General features: G+C 51.0%; 1 protein-coding gene across 15 annotated transcripts in view; it reads right to left on the bottom strand.

Moving 5' to 3' along the window:
• MVB12B (multivesicular body subunit 12B) overlaps positions 1-22,664 on the bottom strand; it is an 83,285-nt gene that overhangs the window by 16,076 nt on the left and 44,545 nt on the right. For 13 of the 15 annotated variants that reach the window (XR_010375658.1, XM_064468822.1, XM_064468824.1 and 10 more), the window contains 2 exons: positions 2,050-2,105; positions 232-291 (listed from right to left, as the gene is read on the bottom strand). Coding sequence is in view for 14 of the 15 variants with exons in the window: in XM_064468822.1 (XP_064324892.1) it covers positions 232-291; positions 2,050-2,105 (116 nt within the window). In the remaining variant the exon portion in view is untranslated. Of the gene's footprint in view, positions 1-231; positions 292-2,049; positions 2,106-12,701; positions 13,095-22,074; positions 22,519-22,664 lie in introns of those variants that run through there. The other 2 variants (XM_064468823.1, XM_064468825.1) reach the window with 2 other exon arrangements.

Consider the following 22,664-nt stretch of genomic DNA (forward strand, 5'->3'; position numbering starts at 1 on the left):
AGAGGGCAGCAGACTTTGCCATTAGGTACAACACTTAGAGCATCCTCCCCCAGCACAGACCACAGTGGACGCCCCTAATTCTGAGCCTACTGTTTGACTCTGCGTTGACTTTATCCGCCAGCAGTGACTCGGGAAAGGTAAGAGAGGCCCTTTCCATAAGGGAAGGTATCTTACAACAAAGTGAACACAGGTCTCATGGCACTTGTGCTTAGAGCCTGGCTGGGCACCTACCTCCTTTTCGATTTCTGCAAGGGTTTTGATTGTGATGCCCAAGAGATCAACCGGCTGCATCTGGCAAGAAAGAAAAAAAAAGTCAAATTTAGTTTTTTTTGGTTTGGTTTTGTTTTGTTTGAAGTCAGCAAATACTCTATCACCAGAGATTTAGAGGCACCATCTGTAAACACACGTATAATCCTGTTTCTCAGCCTACCCCAAGAGTGAAGAAGCAGAAGGTGGGTTAGGGATAACAGCTCTAACGCCTTTCTCCCTAAGCAGGGACAGCTGACGCTCATCTCAGAGTCGCTTTGCACAGGTAGATCTTTAGCCACCTCCCTGCCGCAGGACGGCTGTTACTGCCACGCACTTTGTAACACCCTATGGATTTTGTATGGCCGCAGCATGTAGGTGTGAGCGGCATCGGCTGCGGGAAGCCCCGACCAAACTGACCATATGGTGGCAATGGTGTCTAAAGGATCCGAGGGGAAGATTAGCACGACCTAATCTCTCTGCATTTGTCCTCGCAGCAGGGACTCCAGCTTTCTGGGAATAACGGCCTATAAACAACCCTTTCAGAAAGCAATGGTTGTGAAAAACGGTGTCCGGCTGCACACGCAGGTTGTGTCAGCAGGAAGAAGAAGGCACAAAGCGGGAGCAGGATGTGAAAAATCAGATACAGCTGATGGCTCAGCGTTTGCTGCAACAGCTTCTTGTAAACTGATTTTTAAAGAGATATTATTTTAGGATTGGATGGATTAGGGAACCGGTAATGGGATGAGCGTTTCGGGTGAGCAAACCTGCCCTGCCCAGGCCGCGGGCAGCACCCTCCGCTGGCACCGCAGTGCTCGGCACGAGCAGGCAGGACACGGTGCCCTCCTGACTCGCCGCTCGCCAGGCAGGAGCCGTGCAGCCGGCAGCACAGGCACGCTGAGCAGGACCCCGCCTGAGGAGTGAACTCGCTTAGAAACGTGCCGTATGTGAAAATAACCCAGTCTGTTTTGCTGCTGCACTTGAGACACTTTGGCTCAGATAATCTCCCATGCCAGAGGGCAATGGGAATCCTACAATCATTCTTCCATCGCCGCTCCTGCTCCCTGGAACCCAGCCGAGGTCCAGCTGCGGCGTCATTAGGGCACAGCCGCCTCCGCAAACTTTTACAGGCTGGAACTGGTCAACACGAGGCTCCCCACCAAACCGGATTTCGGCCAGTGCAGCTGTGGCAACCCTGCTACCCCCAGCCAGCTGCAGCCGCCTGAGCTCTACCTGCACAACCACCAGTGCCCACCAAGACTGAGAAGCTCTGGGAGACCTGGAAGATCCTCGCCCACACGCCGCAGCCCGGCTCTGCCTGCACAGGGTATGGAGCTGCAGGAGCCTCGCGGCAGCCTGCCGAGCTGCGGCAGCCGCCAGGGCCGGCGAGCACCGCGCCGTTCCCACTGCCTTGCACTTCTGGCGTGCAAAAGCAAAGCCATAAGGCTGACTGCACTATGCCACAGCAGGTTAAATCTATGACAGCTGTACATTTGCAGCTTTCTTTACAATCTACGCTAAGAAATCAGAAATGCTTCCAGCACCCGAGAGTCCCATTGCCATTCCTATTTTGATGGTGATAAACCTTGACCTCCCCGGAGGATTCAGTTTTAGAAGTGATCTGGCAAAAGCCATTCCCACCTGACAGAAAAGTGCAACCTTGGACCACCTCAAGCACTGGGTATATATTAGGCCCCACGGAAGAAAAGCTCCCAGAAGCAGGTAATTTGTGTGGATGTTTTGTGATTGCTCTCCACAAAAAGATGAATTTCAGACTCTGGGAGAACAACGAAGGCAACTCACCCCTTCAGGAGCGCAGGCAAACTTCTCCGAAATCATAAAAGGCACTCCATCCATTGCTGAAAGGGACAAAACAAGCAGACACGTCACATTTCCAGCTGACTTCTGACATGCAGCATCACACATTCCCAGTGACAGATCAAGTATTCATGGCATTGATATGTGATCAATAGCTCATAGAAGTAATTGCCAGCCTTTTCCTCCCTCTAACCTGCCAGTGGTTTCTCTCTGTTCAAGACACAGCTGGCTTAGTCCCTACCAGATCAGGAATTCAATGAACCTCCCTGCTCTATCCATATACAGTTTCATGGTCTCAATTTTCAGTCTTCCAGTACGGTTCAGCTGCCAAAACAGGACAGTATTTGAAACCGAAAACAAATACAAACAGTTTAAGGGGACAGACGTCTATTTACCACTACCACCCAGAGCCACCCGAGTGAGCTCGGTGGTGTCGGAGCAAGAGGAAAAGGAACATACATGGTTCAGGTGACGTGGGCCTCCCCAGAGCAGTAAGTAGTACTAGCGGGGCAGAATGGAAACACCCGGGGCCAAGCACCCCCCCGGCCTGGCTGCTGCCAGTGCAAACTCACAGTGAGCAGCGGAGCTCAAACACTCACAAACCACATCTGGAGGATGGAAACCAGTGGAGTATGAGGACAGACGCAAGGACGTGACAGCACACTGCGCGGCCTCGTGTCGCTGGGCCAAGCTCTCTCTGTAGCACGACCTTAAGGATACTAAAAGGACTGTTTGCCTTTATATTGTCTTGTGTATTCCTTCTTAGACAGTGCAAAGATGTTCAGTGTTTCTGTCTTGCTATCACCAGCTCGGAAACTTCACAGAAACCTCCCACAAGACGTGTCAGTACAACGGAGACACTTATTTTTAAAACGTGTAACTCAGCAACTTCCACACAGACTGAAAAGGGCACATTTCTAAGGCAGAGCGCAGCCCCAAATACACCCGCTTTATTTCAGTTACACCTTTAACATTTTAAGCCTTTAAATTTAATCTCTGAAGGAAATAAGAACTTCAAACTAGAGCAAATGTAAGCCCTGAAATGCCCTCAAGTAATCCTCAGACAGGGTTTTCCTTCACAAAGCGTTTGCACCCACAAACCCGGCGTTTCTCTGCTTGCTGTTTGTAACTACCATAACTACAACAGTGATCCATACCACATCAGTGATTTAACAAAGGTTATTTAAGAATACTTAGCATTCTACATTTGCTTTGTATATTTTTGACTTAAAAAAAAAAACTCCACTGGAGTAATTTCACTATGAGAGGTGTTATGTGGCAGCCACAGCACTACATGAAACAAAAGGAAACAGATGAAAAGCAGCATCACCAAATCCAGGAAGTTTTGAACCTGAAAGACCATCTGCATTTGTTATCCCGACAGAAACCTGCTTTGATCAGTCACACGCCGGCTTTTGTAAAGCAATTTAAAGAATAAGCCGCGATGAGCATGCACGTTCCCCCGGCAGCCCCCGCCGGACTGCCTCCATCCGTCCTTCGGTCCTTGCGCGCTCCAGCCCTCCTGGAGCTCAAAACTGCAGAGCAAAGCAGCAGATGAAAGCAGGGTGTGCCAAAAGCTCAGCAGCGCAATTAGCACTCTCCTAAACAAACGAGCTTCAACAGAGCTGTAATTAAGCAGGCCTGTAATTAAGTATATGCCCTTTATCATAACGATCATGCTTAAAAATGGCATGATGCATGGAAGTGTGTTATTAATGCTGCACTCCCAAAGCGCAGGAGCGTGCACAGGAGCCGGCGTGTCAGGCCGTCACTAGGCTGCTGGTAAAATACGTTACAGGGAGACATCGGAAAACGACACACTCGTTCAATAGCTCTTTTCACAGCCAGGCACTAGAAGTCACGAGGATTTAAATACCCACCAAATCAGGAAACTTTAGGGAAATAAAGCAGCAGGCTGCCACAGCCGGCCGCCTCCCCAGCGCTGGGAGGGCGGCAGCCTTCGCCCCCTCGCCCCGCGGCTTGCTGGGCTCCAGGAGCCCCTGGCCCAGCCTGCAGGTGGGAGCTCTTTGGGCGCGCAAGGGGCTGCAGGCAGAAGGTGGGGACCCCCTCCCCGAGACGCGTGGGGAGCGGCTGCTGGTCCCTCGCCTTTGCTTCCCGGCTGAACGATGGCCCTGAACAAAGCAAACGCTTCGGAGAAAGGACACCCCTGTGTACCCCACCTCGCCCTCGGAGGTGCTGCCCACCATCCCGCAGCACTGGCCACAGGAACAGAGGGATCCAAAGCTACTGCTGCCGAAGAAGGGTTTTTTCACATTCACGACGACTTCAAGGGCAAGGCACCCACCTTCCTTTTAGGAGTGTAAATCCAAACCCAAGATTAACAAATGCCGTGGCAGTTTGTTCCGCCACAACACTGAACCATCTCACATTAACATTAGCTTTTACATCTTGTGCGCAAGGCTGTGTCGCGCAACGTGTGGAGCATCCTTCACGGGTCCCGTGCACCATGCTGCTTCGAACAAAACCCCAGCTGCAGCAATGCATGTCTGCATTGATTTACGGGGGGGGGTTCGGCACAGCGCACCCCTGCCCGCCGCGCAGCCCCTTGCCGCGACAGGGCCGAGCGCGCCCCGGAGGCCAGGCTGCAGCACCGGTCCCTCCCAGCTCTGCAGCGCGCTGCTCCCGAGGCAGCCCCGGCTCCATCCGCTGGTCCGGCAGCACGTGCTCGGCTGCGGCAGACACCCTCTCTCTGCACAGGGCCCATCTCTCTGTGTCTCACAGGCAGAGCGCGGCACGAGCAGCAATGCTGCGGTGGTGGGGCTGCGCACGTGCGAGCTCACGCTCGGAGCTCATGTGGGTGAGCCCTTAAAAGCACTCCCCTGCCGCACACCACCTCACCCAGACTTGCAGAAGAGGGAAGGAGGCAACTGCAGGAACTGACCTCCAGGGCCGGGCACCTCCAGCAACAGGCGGGAGAGAGCTCCCGCCGCTGTGCCGCAGCCCGCTGGGGTGTCCAGCACCGGGGGCTGGGCACGGGCGCCATCGCTCCCGCTCTGCACCGTGAGACAGTACGCAAGTGCCGTTTACAGCAGCCAGTTATTTCATAATAAAATTAAATGAAACCAGAACTGTAGGAGGCTTTTAATTCCATGTCCCTTGTTCTGATGTTGTGATGTAAATAAACATCAGCATCAGCCTCTGATTCCTCCCTTTTTCCTTTTTTTTTCCCCCCCCCCTGTTGCTTTTGAAGCGTTCCTGGCAGTCTCTGATGAGCAGAGCGGTGTGCTGCGATTCTGCCTGATGTTACCATTTTCATGGGCAGCATCAAGACTTACCAGCCAGGCTTTGGCCGGGAGCTACAGCTCCTGTTTTAGTCTGGCCAAGAGCTATTCAATGCTCCTCAATGTTGATTTGCACTGTGTTTGAGACCAGCAGACAGTAACACAAAAGGATGAAAGGAACTGGTGCTGTAGAATGCTGAAGTACAGCTCTCTTCCCAAAGGCAACATGTACTGATTCAGAACAAAATCGTGGGCAAGGCCCCACTTTTACAGCGTTACCACCACTCATACCACCGCATGAGTACGCTCACGCATTGACCCACGTAGGTTTTAACATCTTCAGAAGGCTGTAACTTTAAAATATTTTTAAAGACCTATAAAACGTTTGCACCTTGCACGTTTCGCTTAGAGCCTCCTCGCATGGCCAGGCAAAGCTGCTCTTGCTCTGCGCCGCTCCGAGCGGGGCCAGCGGCAGGGCCAGTGGGAACACGCTCGCTGCCAGCACCTCCCGAGGAGCCGCAGCCCGCAGGCGGTCGCGGCTCCCAGCCCTGCACGTGCCATCGCCGCTGGCCCGCACAGCCTCACCCGCTGGAGGACGGCGCCCGGCACCGAGGGGCTGAACCCAGGAGGCAGCAGGTGATTCCCAGGCAGCTACACCCACAGCATCTGCAACAGACTAGGGAGCTGCCTGCGCGTTTCTCCCCAGAATGGACCAAAATAAAACGGGATTTCAGGAAGAAAATGTTTTCAGGGGCTGTTTGCTGTCTCCCAGGAGCAGCTCCTCCCTAGGGGGTCACACCCCCAGCCACTGCTATTAGGAAGGGGTTGAGAGGAGCCAGCGGCCAGAACTCCGCTCCTAAAACCAAACCCTGAAGGACGGTGTCCCCATGAGTCCCCAACAGCAGCCGGGAGGAGGCTGGGCCCCTCCACGGAGCTGGGCACCCGACAGGGCACCAGAGCCACCCCCTCAGTCAGCGCAGGACCACCGAAAAACACAACCAACTTTCAAACAGTGGCTACTTCTTCATTATAATTTATTAAGGCTTACTCTCAGCCTTTAAAGGGCAGGCCACAAAACTCTGCTCTATAAATACAACTTGTTAGCTCGCTTAGAAATTCTCTCTTTAATCTGAAAAAGTACTGTCACCCTCCTCTAAGCACACGATAGATGCTGCCTTCTGTGCTGTAGACTCCAACTAAATCTCAGTTGTCAAATTAGTAATTCATCTTTCTTGAATAACTATATTTTTAGCAAAGCTACCAGATTTAAATAATCAGACCTGCCAATGCTACCCTAATTTAAACATGCTGACGAACTTTCACAGGCAGCATCAGCTAACATAATGAGTTTCTGGATGACAAAGAACTTCAGACCATAGTTCTCTACACTACCCAGCGTAATAAGCACTTGTTCTTTTCTACAATGCGCACATAAAAGAGGAATCTAAATAATAATTGCTGTAATTATCTTGAAAAATATGTGGTGATTAATGGTGATTATGAAAATCTGTATAATTGTTCACTGAAATCTCCAATGATCAGATGCTTTCTTGAAACAGCCATTAACGAAGAACTTGGGAACACAAAAAGCATCAAAACTCAAGCCAAGCTCCTGACCGTTCGAGGCGCGTGAGGATGCGACTGCACACACGCCTGGCTCAGCTTTCACCCCTCCCATGAACTCTCTGCAAGAGGTTCTAAGATGTCCATGATGTGATGCATATGTCACTGTGGTTCAAAGCACGAAGTTCAACCTGTTATTTATGCAAATAATTAATTACTCTTGTATCCAACTAGCAGTTTGTCATGACACATTAATGACTTGATAGACTTCTATGAACTAGCGAACACAGGACAGCAGAGCGCTTTTATCGTCATTTAATTTAAAAACGATCCTGTGTGAAATTATCTAGTCGTGAGTGATGGAAGCATAAAGAACAGACTCAGCAAAGCTTCTTTTGGATCATTGCTTTATTAATGGTAACGTCAGGGAAATGAAAAATGCTAACATTGTCATATTTAGCTCCTGGGTATAGATGAATAGCTGCCTCAGTGCTTGGTGGGTTCAGTTTGCACACTGCAGTGAGCTCTAATTCTTCACACCACTATTGTGGGGATGCACAGCCACGGAAGAGTTTATATACCTCAGATCTCAAGGAAATAACAGCTGTTTCTGCATTTAAATTCTCACCATAAGCTTTTATAGCTTGAGATTTCTTTATTGCTATTTTTGCATGGCCTTTTACACTTGAATTTTCAACTGCTCATATTAAAAATATTTAAATAAATAAATCCTTGGCAAAACATTTTCCTGTGTGAATTTGAAAACTAAGCATTGCTAATCCGAACCAACAAAAAAACCCCGACCCTGAATGCACTATTGCCACCTTTAAAATGTAAATGATCTTAGATTTTAGAAAGAGCTTTCTGTAATACTGCAAAAGTCTTCAGATTTTCCCCAGACCTGAAATGCTAGCAGAAAGTTTATGTTTTACTAAGATGAATACCTCATAAACCAGCGTACAGCAATACCATAAAACCAGCAAAGCTCACCTGCTTAGAGAAAACTTAATTTTCAGCTAAATGACACCAGAGGAACTTGGAAGCGGGTAAGAGCCAGGGGGCTGGCGGAGAGCGCAGGCATGGCAGCGCTCGGGCCGGGCGGCTGCAGGCACCCGCCGAGGGAAGGTGGGGGGACACGCGAGCCCCTGTTCTGCGTGGACACCAAGGGCACCCAGCAGAAGAGCTTGCTGCGCCCCCAGCACGCAGCCCAGCCTCGCGCGGGCGAGAGGGCACCCCAGCTCAGGGAGGACCCTTCGAACGCCATTTCCACGTCAGCGAGGAAGCGCAGCCCACGCGCAGTCCTGTCCCTCCGGCCGACGGGGGCAAGGGACAGCTCCTGCCATCAGAAGCGGTGCCCGGCGTGGGTGAGGCCGTGACTCGGCCATGGCGTCACCCCACAGCGGGTGGACGCGGCTGTCTGTCGGGGAACACCTACTCCCCGCAACTGCGACTGTGAACGCGGGCTGACGGCGCCAGGCTGACGGCGTTCGGAGGAGCAGGACAGGGACCTCCCACGCCCTCGCAGGGCAGGCAGGCTGTGGGCCCAACGCCCGCCTGCCCAGCGGGGCCGCTCCGGCCAACGCGCCAGGACTCGCGCTGCCACCTGGGCCGGCTCACCAGCCCTGGGAGCCGGCGGGACAGCCCTGCGCCGGCCAGGGCAGGCTGGCCAGGCAGGGACCAGGACACCCCCGCCTTCGCGCCCCCTCCCAGCCCCTGCCCGCCCACCCCAGCCGCGCTGAGGGGCCTCGCGCTCAGCACACACACAGCTCTGGCTCCCGTTCGCGCCTCTCCGCTTCCCGCCGAGCGCCCTGGTGTGAGCTCTGCACACTGGAGCCTCGACACCCGCACGCAGCACGCCTGCGTGAACCCAGGCGCGATACGTGATCTCACTACAGGGGGAAGGCATTCAGAAGTAGGGAAAAAATGTTTTACAACAGTCTGCAACGCATCAAGGGAAGGATGCAAGCTTCTCAAAATAAACCGCGGTCTCCATAATGTACAGCTAAGCCTCCTACTTCTGTATTTCTGTACACAATAATTTAAATAGCAGTCTGAATAGTAAACATGTGTGTGTGCTCTCTGTGCTACCGTGCACGGCGTCCCAGATGGAGCACCACCACTCTGCATTTCCAAATCACTAACGATAGCGAAACCTCAGGGGGAAAACAAAAGCAAACCCTCCCGCGAGCTCCTGCCAAGCCGGCTGCAATCGGGAATGCTGCGACCGCCCCAGGCTGCGCTCCCCGGCTGCAGACACCGCCCCCAAAATGCACACACTTCTTTATTTAATAAAGAAAAGTACTCAAATATTCAGACATTGACTCTGTTTCCTCTGGCTCCTCTCCAGTGCCTCTTCGGCTTACCCAGAGCAGCCCCACCGCAAGGGACCCCTCGGACGAGGGGCAGGGGAACGCAGAGCAGCCCCCAGCCCAGCAGACCGCCACGACGCGACAAACCAGCCGCAGCCCGGCGGCGTCTCCAAGACATATTGCGGTTTACGCTGTCGCTCGGGCTCGCCATCTGTGCTGTTCCCACAGAGGCCGCCGCCACCGGCTGTGCGGAGGGGATCAGCGGGTTGCCGGCCCTGCGCGGCCGCTTGTTAGTCGAACGTGCTGATGAGAGGAGACCAGAGCGGCCACGACGGTCCTACGCTCTGCTCCAGCGATCGGCGCCGCAGGCTCGGCTGGCAGCGCTGCACGGGCTCTGCCCGCACACCCGCACGCTCCAGCAGCCCTGGCCGGCCCGTGGGCAGGGGCGCAGGCTCAGCCTGCCGCCTCTCCCCTTGCTCAGCTCCACCGGACCGAGGCACAAGCCCGAGCTCACGGGACGGCCCCGGAGCGCCGCGCCCAGCTCCAGGGGCAGCTGCGGGTCCTGCAGAGCCTGGAGGGAGCCGCAGCTCGCACCAGGGAAGCGTCGCGGGGGAGCGAGGAAGCAGAAGCGCAGCCTGGCTGGGACCGTCGCGGCCCCGTGCCCGGCGTCCAGGCCTGGGCCAGGCAGCGGGAGAGCAGCAGCACCGAACCGCACCATGCTCGGCGCGGTGAGCGGGAGAGCAGGGGCCTCCCGGGCTGTGCAGGGAAACCTCCACCATGGGAAAGGTTTACAGCTTTCCTGTTCGCCTTGAAACGACTTTGATTAAAAAAACAGACCTGGACTAAATTTTCATTTTTGCTAATTTGATTGTCAGCCTTGATTTTCTCCGTTTCCTGCATAGCTCACGACACGGCACAATTAGCTCTCTACGGCTAGATCAAGCCACGAAAACACTTGAGAAAATACTCCTGGTTTTGATTATTTTCTTTTTTAAATAAAGTGAAGGTTAAGTACTGCATGGTGATGGCTAAGTAGTACCTCAGCTCTGCGGCTGTATCAGCACCAGAGAACATGGAGAGACTTCAAACAAGCTCTTCAAATTGCAAGTGTTTAGGAGCTCTTGATTTTATTATTTTTTAATAAAATGTCCCCTTTGAAGTCTCCGCACCACACTAAACTTCAAAGATCACACCTAAGCATGTGCTACTTCCAAGCAACAACCCTTAATTAATTAGACCAGAGCAGATACAAAACAGGGCACTTGTGCGGGGCTGCGGCAGAGCTGGGGCAGGTCCCGCTCGAGGACAGGGAGGCGAAGCGGAGGTACTCACTCCTCCAGCCTCCGCGCACGGGCCGCCGCGCTGAAGAGAAACACAGACGCTTTTCAATTACTTTCAGCTCTAGCTGTAATGACAGACAGACTCCTTGGAAGTCATTAAACATGTAATGTCTGTCTGCCGCAGAGAGGCAGGGAGGCGCAGGCAGGCAGGACTCGGGCTGGAGCAAGCAGTTGCAAAAAGCATCTCAGGAAGCACCCACAATAGCTGCAGTGTTCCCTGGCCGGCGGCTGTAAATTTCTCCCTCTTGATGAGAGAAACATCTTGTTGGGCAACGGCTGCTTCCTTCCAGCACTGGTATTTTTTGCACTTCAGTCGTTTCAGTACTGCAGGTTAGGAACAGGGTATATTAAAGAAACACACCGCATTTTGTTACAATATCTGGCCCTGGAAGCTTTGATTTTCCTCTGCTGAGACACCTATGGAGATGTGATTTTGCACAACGGGGGCAGGGAGATTGTCACTGCGAGGGCACCAGGCTCCCCGACTTGAGCACCGCTCTGGACCAGGGCCAGGGCACCGGGCAGTGGCAGATGCTCACACATGCAGCGAGGGCTGCGATCCTGCCCAGCACCAGCACTGCGCAATCTCCAGCTGTGCAGTGGGCGACCAACATCTGTCCCGCAGGGCTCCCTGGGGAGATGAGGGTGCACAGCACCCCCTCTTTAACATCGTTTGGTTTTAAAGGACTCTAGCATTTTTTTAAACATGCAGGCAGCTTTTTGCTTCCGATAAAAGCAAGGGAAAGAAGATGGATCAGCTGTCCTGAAGGCACGATGTTCTCTGTACCACAGGCACCCCTAGGCGTGAATGAAACAGAGAGTCACCACGAGCACGGCTACAAAGGACACGGGACTCCCATCTTCTGCCCGGGAGCTCACTGATGCACAGGACGTGAGCTCCTGCCATCCAGTGATTTAATACTTATCTAGCCAGGAGAGCCTGGACAAGGAGCCAAAGCTGAGGCCTTCAGCGCAGGGGAGGGTGGCAGCACGGCAAGGGCGAAGGCTGTGCAGCTGCAGGAGGCTGCACCTACCACCGAGGTCTGGGGAGGTTTCCTCGTCCTCCCGACAGCCGGACCACGGCGCCGCGGCCCCGCGGAGCCAGAAGCTCTTCCGCAGGAGGATATCCGCCATGCCACTGCACAGCAGCTCAGGATCCAGATCTCCCAATGTAATTTAATTTTTAAGTGCTCAGAATCATTAGTGGAGCCACATATTTCTATCAGGTAAATTTCATTTGCATATGCAAATTATATCTAAATACACCGCACCATTAATATGATCACTAATTACATAATAATAGTCACCAATCTCCACACAGATCAAACTTACAGTTTTGTAGCTATTAAGGAAATTGTGCTTTGTAATTAAGATAATCCTCATTTCCAGATGCTAATTAACTATATAATAATTAGCTTCTTTTGCTAATGCAAATTAAGTATTTTCATCCTTATTGGTAAAAGAGTTGCTTATCACTTAAAAAAGAGACAACCTAGCAATAATCCCTCCTCCCCCTTAAAGGTGAAAAGGTAACTCCATTTTTATCAGTCTCATTTGCGAATGCAAATTAGCCCTGATTAATCAAGTCACAGATAAATGCGCCCGTCTCGTAGCAGGGACGGCCGCCCGCAGCTTCCCTCCCGCCCTCGGAGGACAAGGACCGCTCGCGGCCCTCAGGAGCGCCCGGCCCCTCGCCCGCCGGGGCCAGCCCTGCGCCGGGACGCGCTGCCGGCCGGGCGTCGGAGCCGCCGGGGCGCGTGGCCGCGGGCGCTGACGAGGCCTACCTGCCGCGGCGCAGCGCTGACAGCCCGCCAGGCCGCCTTGGCAGGGCCCGGCCGCGGCCGCGGCGCATTCATCATCTGCTAAACCAATCCACCCGCTCCGCACCACCATTTGTCATTAATTATGCTAATCAGCAAACCATTACTCTCTGATGACACCACAGCACTTATTAGCTAGTTACGGCTTTTCAAAAGCGCAGCTTATTGTGTATGCAAGTGCCGCGCATGCATTAGCCTACAGGGAAGAAATGTCCAATTATGAAAAGAAGAAATTTGCTATTATCTCCTTCTAACAAACCAATTTAGTAATTATAAAAGTCTCTGAACTCAGAAGGATTTTTTAAGAAGAGCTGAGTGATGAAACCAGAGAATTTTGTTTGCAATAACTTTCTGAGTCGGAACTAAAGTAACAATAGGGGAATCAACAGTTTTTATTACCATAATTACAATCCTTGCATCTTAACTTCAGATGATCAAAAAGCGCAATTTATCTAAAAGCACAACTGTATTTGGCTCTTTCCTTAAAGAACCCGATTCCTTTATTTTAGCAGATACACAACCGAATGCGCCTAACACGTTACAGAGCCTGACGCAGGTGTAGCCTACCCTCAACCTGCAGTTTTGACCGCACGCGCGGTTACGTGAGCAGCAGCAACCCCTGCTCAGCCCTCGCACGACGAGCAGGTCTGAACGACCCTGGCCCGGGGAGGAACGCTCGCGGAGGCCGCGGCAGCAGAGCGGGACGCGGCCCGGCGCTTACGGAGCTCGATGGATCGGAGAGGGCGCCTGAAGACTCTGCTGAAAAACAGCCTGGTTGGAGCATCCAATTCATTTACAATTCCTAAGTTGTTTTGCTCATTGCGAGAGGAATACCACTAGTTTTAGAAGCTTAATATGTGTTAAGAGCTCATTAATATCATCAGAGTAAATGGGCCTATTAAAACATCTTTAAGCAATATCTGAACATAAATCTCCCTAAACTATATTTAATGACTGTACTTAAGATACATTATATGCAAGTCTTAATGAGACATTAGATAGCATTTTGAAGATTAAAATTAGAGAATCCATATAAAGTCTGTCCACTTAATGTAGCCTTAAGCTACACTGATGAAAAGCATTACTACCAAATTATTACTTCATTAGAACAAATATTTTCTAATCATTTCTGATTTATGCCATTAGTCGTCCCCATATATACCATTCGTATATATATAAGAGAATACACAGAACAATTTTCTAGTTTCACAGGAGACGGGAGAAATTTTGAGCTTTCTAATGGCCGAGTTAATTACTTGTCTTTTTTCTATTGAGTTAAAAATAAGCACTCTTTGTAAAAGTCCATTTACTGTATCCCCACTTTTCTAATTTAATTGGAGATTTTAATTCCATTAACCACAATGTCATTTTTTAAACATTTGCTGTTTTGCTTTGCAAAGATTAGTAAGACTTCTTGGACTCAGCCCCTGACTGTCCCTTCAGCCCCGCCACGGAGGTCTAAGCACGGCGGCAGACGCCAGGGATGAGCAGGACCCTCGTGCCGCGAGGCCGCCCGCCGCTCGTAGGCGAAGGCGCCGCACCCCGGGGCCGACCCGAGGGAGGAAAAATCAAGCAAACTCACGCGAGCCTCCGCCGGGAGGAGGGCAGCCGCGCTGCCCAAGCGGGGCGCCTCACGCCCGCCCGCGGCACGGCAAGGGACGGGACGCAACGCCAAAATTAACCAGGGCCTGATGTTACTCCTGGACAAACCCACGGCAGCGCGCGAACGCCCATCGCGGCGTCCCGCCTGCTCCGGCAGGACCGCGAGCAGCCGCGGAAACCCCTGCCCACGGCGTGCCGCGGGACGGGCGCCCGCCAGCGGGACACGGTGCAGCACGGCCGGGACAGCGAGGTGGCGGGACGCCCCCTCCAACAGCCGAGTCACCGCCAAAATGCATCGCAATAACCTTATTAGCAAGAGGGCTTTATGTGTGGTTTATTTTGTATAAACGGCTTTTCATTAGATAAATGAAGCCCAACAACCTTTATAAATGTTTTCAATTATGAAATTATGCCATTGAGATATCTGGATGACGATAATCAGGGAAAACACCAGTGACACCTCTTGATAGGAGTCAGCGCGTGCCGCCTGGATGACTGCTCCTCCCAATAAAATACAGCCTAGCCGCACCAGTCATTTAAAAAAATCCTTCTTTATTAGATGAAATCTGTCGCAACAAGACTATTTTCATTTGTTCTGCCCAAGTCCTCTATCCAAAAGAGAGAACATCTCATTGTAACAATTTTGCATTTTTAACTGTGCAAATTAAGCATTCTTCATAAATAACAGCCTGGTTTTCTGCACTAGAACTCCTTTTTATTAGCAGCACAGTAACGAACAATGAGCAATGTGTTCTATTATTCTTTGTCAAATCACAGAATGCTACATTAGAATAACTCTGCTGGTCAATGTAATATAGTAGATTAAATTCAACTTCTGTGCAAAAACCACTGTAAAACAGCATGATAAGAAGGCTATAAAAAATTTAATTTTACTCCAAACTCCATCAGAAAAAAAAAAATGGTGTGAAAAGTAATTTTGCATAATCAGTACACGCCATCTGGAACAATTAACCGATTTCTATAGAACTATGAGGATCAGTCATATCTGCTTATTAAAGATCAGAAATTATACAAGTAATAAATCCTTGAAAAAACTAAGCATACTCCCGCCTGTCAACGCTATTTTAACTTCAAATACTGAAGAACGCCTGATAAGGCTGAAAAGAAGAGATTAATATATGCAAATTACATCCAGCATTTAAAATCCCCAACAACTGTCTCCGGTTTTCTGTCCCTTATTGCTGCCTTTATGTTTTATTCATACACCAACTCACCTGTCACTTCATAAGCTATAATATTATGGGGGTATTATTAAACAGCATAAAGCCGTGCTTTAATTGGAAAGCTTCATTGCATTTTCCAATTATTTGGAGTAAATTAAAAGCAGATGCACATAGTTTAATAAGGAGTCTAATATCAGTTCCGGGAAATCAAAATTCATTGTCATTACTAGGCCGTGATAGTTTTGCAAACTGTACTCAATTTCAGAGGTTTTGAAAAGAAAATCTGTCTATGCAATCTGTTAATTGTCATTCGGTTAATATCTGTTTAAATATCCAAGCCACAGAGCCGTCTCCTATTTAAAAAAAATTAAACTAAGGCACTCGGGAAAGCAAAACAAACACAGCGCAGCCCGCCTCGAAGGTTGTGCTGCACAAGCTACCGGCGCAAGCGCCGCCAGCTCGTGCTCCTCCAGCAGCCACGGTCCCGCTGCGCCTGCCGCTGGGCGTGCGGAGCGAGGGCCGAGCGGCACCCCGCCCCGGCGGGGCTCCGCGTCATCCGGGGGGTCCCCTCCGGCATCGCCCTCCCTCTCGACACAGCCTCCCGCTTTCCGATGCTCCCTGCACGCCCGGCCGGCTCCGAGCCGCTGGTGTCAACGCCCTCGCCCGCCCACGCCACTGGGACGATCGGCCCCGCCATACACCTGCTCATACATAATTCAAGCCTTCGGGGGCAGCAGCCAGATAATCCCCGCGGCAGAGATCGGCAAGCAGCCTCCTCAGAAGGTGAGGCGTGATCTGAGACAAATGGGTGAAGCCTGTACGGCTGGTACGCTACAGCAGAAGGCAAGGCTTCCCACGCCAGCCTGCAGCTTCGTGGGACAGCCGAGGCAAGGCGAGAGAGCGAGCAGCACCGCAGCCAGAGCCGTCACGCTCCTGGACAAGTACGCCCAAGTGAGATGACGAAGATAAAGAATGCCACCTCGGGCGGCAGAGGGTTAATCAGAAAATCAGGTCTAAAAAATCACAGAGGTGGCAGAACTCGTGGCTTCATCTTTCACGGTTTGGGCCAAGCCTGCCTGAGCGCAGCGCTGGTAACGCGGGGCAGTGCACCGCAGCAGCCACGCACAAAGGACCTGTACACCGCAGATGAGCTAATTTAATAAGAAATACACTTTTTTGAATCTCATTAAATATAGTATTAAGTAACACCTACATTTCCGTTTCTGAAATACGCAGCTGCAGCATTCCAGATGAGACTTCAGTCTCCCTGAACCGCTGGATATTAATAGAGCCTTTTACATTTTGAAGATTATCCAGGTCTCTTAGTCCAAAGACTGCAAATTGCAATAGGGCAAAGAACAGGCTGACTTTAATCTCAGCCTCAGCAGAGAGGTTTCAATGCAGAATAAAGCTTGTGTCAAAACTTGTCTGTTTTTCTGGACCATGCTGATTAAAATTCAGTGTCACAAAAAATAAATTTAGTTCCGCTTCTATTCTTACGGAGCAAAGAAAGTACCACACATGGGAATCTGGATCGACAGTAAAATGTAGCACAGGGCCTCCCCCTTTAGAGAGCAGAGTGTACTCAAACACTTGAACATAGGAGGGTATCGCAAAGCCACCAGAAACTATGCTGGAAGATGAAGATAAAAGCAATTCTTGTGCAGTGATCCAAAAAATAGCATCTTCCTTTTTTTCAAAATTACCTGTTTTAATAAAGTAGACACACTGTGCCAAGTGAACCATTTAATTATCTGCAAAAATGATGAAGCAAAACAATAGTTTGCAAAAATAAATGACTAACCTCTGATTAAAACGTCTGTCCTCATTACATACAGATAAAAGATACAGTATCTTTTAAAAGAAAATGTACATTGAAGAGAAGTAAGTGGCAGTTGTGGCAGAGATAACCTGACATTTTGCAACAAGAAAAAAGTTGATGTATGGGCACTGAAAGTAATGAAATCTTTAATTTTTCTTCCATTTCTTAATCTAGGAAGACCTCTGAAAGGACTTTTTTTGTCAGTGAAAAAAGGAAAAAGAAAAAAGAAGAAAATAGGAAAAAACAAGAAAGAAAAAACAATAAAGAAAAAAAAAGCAACAAGGCATTCAACAAGAAAGACTGGGGAAACTGCGGGCCTGCTGCTGAACGAGGCGGGTGCCTGCAGAGACGGCAGTTACTGATGCCACCTTTGCTTCAGCCTTCACTGCTAAGGCTGGCCTTCGGGCATCCCAGCCCCCAGCGGTGAGACAGTCTGGAGAAAGGGGGACCTCCCCCTGGTCAGAGATCACCTAGGCAAACTGGATCCTCACAATTGTGTCCATGGGCCCGATGGGATGCACTCGGGAGTGCCGAGGGAGCTGGCGGATGCTGTCGCTAAGCCATGCCCCACCATCTTTGGAAGGTCGTGGGGGGCAGCAGAGGTGCCCAAGGACTGGAGGGCAGCCAGTGTCACTCCACTCTTCAGAAAGGTCAAGAAGGAGGACCCGGGAAACTATAGGCCAGTCAGCCTCACCTCCATCCCCAGAAAGGTGACGGAGCAGCTCATCCTGGAGGTCACCTCCAGGCATGTGCAGGAAAAGGTTATCAGAAGTAGTCAACATGGATTCACCATGGGGAGATCATGGTTGACCAACCTGGTAGCCTTCTGTGATGGCATGACTGGCTGGGGAGATGAAGGGAGAGCAGTGGATGTTGTTTACCTTGACTTCAGCAAGGCTTTTGATGCTGTCTTCCATCACAGCCTCATAGGTAAGCTTAGGAAGTGTGAGTTGGATGAGAGGACAGTGAGGTGGACAGAGAACTGGCTGAATGGCAGCGCTCAGAGGGTCATGATCAACGGGGCAGAGTCTGCATGGAGGCCTGTAGCTGGTGGTGTTCCCCAGGGGTCTGTGCTGAGTCCCGTCCTGTCCAACATATTCATCAATGACCTGGACGATGGGGCAGAGTGTAACCTCAGCAAGTTCACTGATGACACCAAGCTGGGAGGAGCGGCTGATACACCAGAGGCTGTGCTGGCATCCAGCGAGGGCTGGGCAGGCCAGAGAGCTGGGCCCAGGGGAACCTCATGGGATTCAACAAGAGCCAGTGCAAGGCCCTGCCCCTGGGGAGGAACAGCCCCCCGCACCAGCACAGGCTGGGGGGGACCTGCTGGAGAGCGGCTCTGCTGAGAGGCCCTGGGGGTGCTGGGGGGCAGCGAGGTGACCCTGAGCCAGCACCGGGCCCTTGGGGCCAAGGGGGCCAGTGGTGTCCTGGGGGGCATGGAAAGGAGCGTGGCCAGCAGGGCGAGGGAGGTTTTCCTCCCCCTCTGCTCTGCCCCAGTGAGGCCACATGTGCAGGGCTGCGGCCAGTTCTGGGCCCCCCAGCTCAAGAAAGACAGGGAACTAAGTCAAGAGAGTCCAGTGGAGAGCAACAAAGATGATCAGGGGACTGACCTCTGATGAGGAAGGGCTGAGAGGCCTGGGCTTGTTCAGCCTGGAGAACAGAAGGCTGGGGGGGATGATCTCATCAATATTTATAAATATATCTGAAGGGCGGGTGTCAGGGGGATGGGGCCGGGCTCTTTCCAGTGGTGCCCAATGCCAGGCCACGGGGCAAAGGGCACAAGCTGGAACACGGGAAGTTCCCCCTGAACATGAGGACAAACCCCTTCCCTGTGCGGGTGCCAGAGCAGGGGCACAGGCTGCCCAGAGAGGCTGTGGGGTCCCTTCCCTGGAGACATTCACCCCCCGCCTGGACGCGGCCCTGTGCCCCTGCTCTGGGGGTGCCTGCTCACGCAGGGGTGGGACGGGATCATCTCCAGAGGTCCCTTCCAGCCCCCACCACTCTGTGATTCCCGAGTCAATTGCTGAGCAGTGGAACAACCAAGCTGGCAGCACCCAACCCAGCCAGCCTGGCCCCCCCGGCCCCCACAGTGGTCGCTGCTGCCAGGCCCCAGCCAGGCTCCATGGCTGTGCATCGGCGCTTCGGAGCAAAACTCACAACCACGCCGAATAAATCAACCGAGCTCCAGAAAGGAGGGAGGAATCTGGAAGCAAACTGCTGCCGTAAGAGCAGTGTGTGAAATAAATGCTTCCAGCAAAGCTACCCAGACAAATTACAACTGCCCCCTGCCAAGGTCTGCATGATCCAATACAGAAAAGCAACTTGGTTTCCTTTTCAGGAATCCACTGGCTTTGATGTTTTTCCAGATCATTAACAGCAGTTTCCACTCTCTTTGCTGCCTCCAGAGATCTGGATTATAAACCAGCCTGGAACGAACACCAGCTCTCTACCGGAGCTGAAGAGCATCCCCTCTTCCCACACCCGCAGGGTGGACAGACACCGGCTCGCATCGCCCTCGCTGCCCCGGCCGGGCTCCGCGAGCCCCCCCGCCCCTCCCCAGCAGGGGACCCGGCCCCAGGGGACTCTCCTGCTCCTTCAAAATGACCTCATGCCGGGAAGGCTCGCCTGGGTGACCGAGCACACCAAACTGAGTAGAACCTATGCTCGCGAAGGTTTCCCTCTACAGCTGCAGCCCAACCGTCCCACCTCACGATGGAAATTCCTTTGATCACTTGCCTGCCCCGAGCCACTACCTATGGCCCACCAGACACCGCAACAAAAGCATCCTGCTACCCCATCACAGCACAAAGTCTGCTCTGACCTCTCTATAAAGTGTTTTAAAGAGGTAAACAAATATTTAAATATAAACCAGAAATGTTTATATATAAAATAAAATCATAAACAACCATTTAAGAAATATTTACTTCTTGAAGGTAAATATTAATGTAATAAATATCGGTGCACAATTCCAAAATACACAAATAGGAGATGTGGAGAAAGTGCCACCTGTAAGAGCTGCCCACAAAAACATCCTTCTTCGCAGCGAGCTGGCAAACGCGCCAGCCAACACCAAGCTGGCAACTGCCCGTGTCTCCCTCCCTTGCTGCTCAGTCCAGTTTCTCTGGGAAAAATACTTCACACAAGTAACTGTGTTGATAATGCAGCTAAAGACAACTACAAAATAATACTTTTTAAGATAAGAAATATGCACAAAGGCATTGCTGCATCAAATAACTGCTTTGAAAACCTGCCGCTCCTAAGCAAATGAACGGCACACATTGCAGCCTTGTTCACAGTCACAAATGTTGCTTTATCAGTAGATAAAGCAGGTGGCATGTTTCGGGATGTGACGTCTAAGCTTCAACCCAGAGGACATGGCATTTTTCCTTTGGAAGCGAATGAAAACCTTCACCTGCAGTTCAGCATCAGCAAACCTGAAGGATGCCGGCGTTTTCAGAAAGCAGCAGCCACAATCGCAGTAGAGCCTGACTGCGAAGGAAGGGTTTAAGAGAAGTGCGGAGTGGTGTTTGAGCGGCGCACGGCTCCACGCCGCAGCAGCGTGCAAGGCTGCGGGCGGGCGGCACAAACGCCTCAAGCCCAGGCTCTGGCAAGCGGCACGGGGCGGCGAGCTCTGCTCTGCCCGCGCAGGGCCGAGAGCTCTGGCGGGCGCAGCTCTAAGGGGCTCGGCGCAGAGCCCTGGCTGCTGCCCCACAGGCGCCTTCTGCAGCACCTGGAACTGAACCGAGAACTCTTCAAATGGTACGAGATTCTTAAGCATACTTTAAAAAACAATTCCATTAACTTTTATATGGTACAAATAATATGTGTTTCTGGATCCTGTTTTATTTCTATGGATTAACACGACTTGAGGTACCGAACTTACGGATGGCATATCAGTATGTCAAACTAACGTCAACTATCTCTAAGTACTTGCACAAATGTTTTAATTGTTTTGGGCTGACAGATGGCAAGTATTATTTGAAAATAGTACCAACAAACACACATCGAAGTATGTTCTGCTTTTGTTCTGTTGCTTTTCCAGCAGTTTCCATACTTAAGCGTTCAAAAAATGAAGCTCTGTTCTGTCCAAGGGTAACTGTGATCATCCTGTTATCTCTGGGTTCCTGCGACAACAAAAATCCTTGAAGATGGGATTACACGGCTGAAATTTGGTTTCTGGCTACGAGGTGACAGCTGTAGCAGTACCTGTAAGCTCATACACTTGTAAATTGGTACAGGGAGGCTCTAATTACTTTGTGCACACATTCTGATGGGGCTGTGCAGAAGAATCCGATACACTCCATGCAATGCAATTTCTGTCTTGACAGTCTGAGAGCAGGTCAAGAGCAGGCACGAGTGTTGGCTGTGCTATACTCAAACTACCTAAGTTTGTACGCTACAACCGACAAAGGCATCTACCTGCAACATGACTCAGAAGATGGCTACAGTAAAATTTCAGGGCAGAGAAGAGACAACCCTGCGCAGCAGTGTGCCAGGCCACACGCCAAAGCCAGCGACGGCTTTGCCCGCCTGACTTTCGCAGAGAAAGCCCCGCTATGGGGAAGCACGCAGCTTGGACCAGCTCGTGATTTCCCACAAGTCACAGCTGAGACCCTAAGAAAAATATCTCATTTTGCAAACGTGGTCACTAGTTTCCAATGCAACATCCTGCCATGTGCTCTGCAAGGTGTGTTACGACTGTTCCCGAGACGAGTCAGTTGAGTACGTCTCAAACTGGCAGGTCGAAGCCATTCTGCAAGTGAAATCAAAGGTTAGAGCTGGTGCAGGGAGGCTCACCGGCTCAACGGCAGAGTGCTGTCCCCCCTGCGGAGGAGGTCGTGCATGGCTGGCTGTGCAGCCTCTCTGCTGCCGGCCTCGTCCCCAGGCAGGAGACAGCTTTCGCTTGTAATCAGAATTTGAAGGGGGCTTTCGATGGAAGATTTTGTAATTCGAAAGGTTTACGTTTCAGTGGCACTTACACAGCAGAAAACTTATTGGAGGCGAGATCCCCAAGAGGCATCAGCATACCGGTCTGAAACACACTGTTTATTAACTTGAGAGAGAGCTACAGCGGTATTCGAGCCCATCCAATTAGTGAGGCCTGCAGGAGTATTTGCACTCCTAAATCTCTTGGTTTCTGAAAGGGTTAAAGCTTATTATTAGCATATAATTTACAGGTCCTTTCTCCCAGGAAAGAAATAATGCACAGTAAATGCCACATTCATTTTAATAATACATGTTACAGTCTGTGCCCAACATCTGCACAAAGGTAAAGCAGACAGATTTTTTTGACATGTCCCACTCTGCCATCCAAACGCAGGCTTTTTGTTTCTTAAGTGACGGAAGGTTTAATCAAGAAAGCAGGCAATTCATCAATCGAAACAAGGCTGCTCACACCGCCCTGACAGCACACACATGGTTTTATACAGGAGAAACCTGGCCACCTGTCAGCAGCACCTTTTACATCAGGATATACAAATATACTGAGTGATCAATCCTCCAGCTCTTCCCATTCATTTCTTCTTTTTCTTATTATATTTTTCTTTATGCTAGATGTTGCGCTCATTCTCTGCAGGGATAGATGGGAGACAAGGCAAGCTATGGCTGTTTATACACTATCATAAAAATTTATATACCCTTAGAGTGACTTATTTCCCTTCTCTTTGAGTACCATTATTATAAATAATTTTTCGCTTCATTCAGGAATTTTCCCTG

The sequence above is a fragment of the Phalacrocorax carbo genome, chromosome 18 (genome assembly GCF_963921805.1).
Source record: "Phalacrocorax carbo chromosome 18, bPhaCar2.1, whole genome shotgun sequence".
NCBI classification, from domain to species: domain Eukaryota; kingdom Metazoa; phylum Chordata; class Aves; order Suliformes; family Phalacrocoracidae; genus Phalacrocorax; species Phalacrocorax carbo.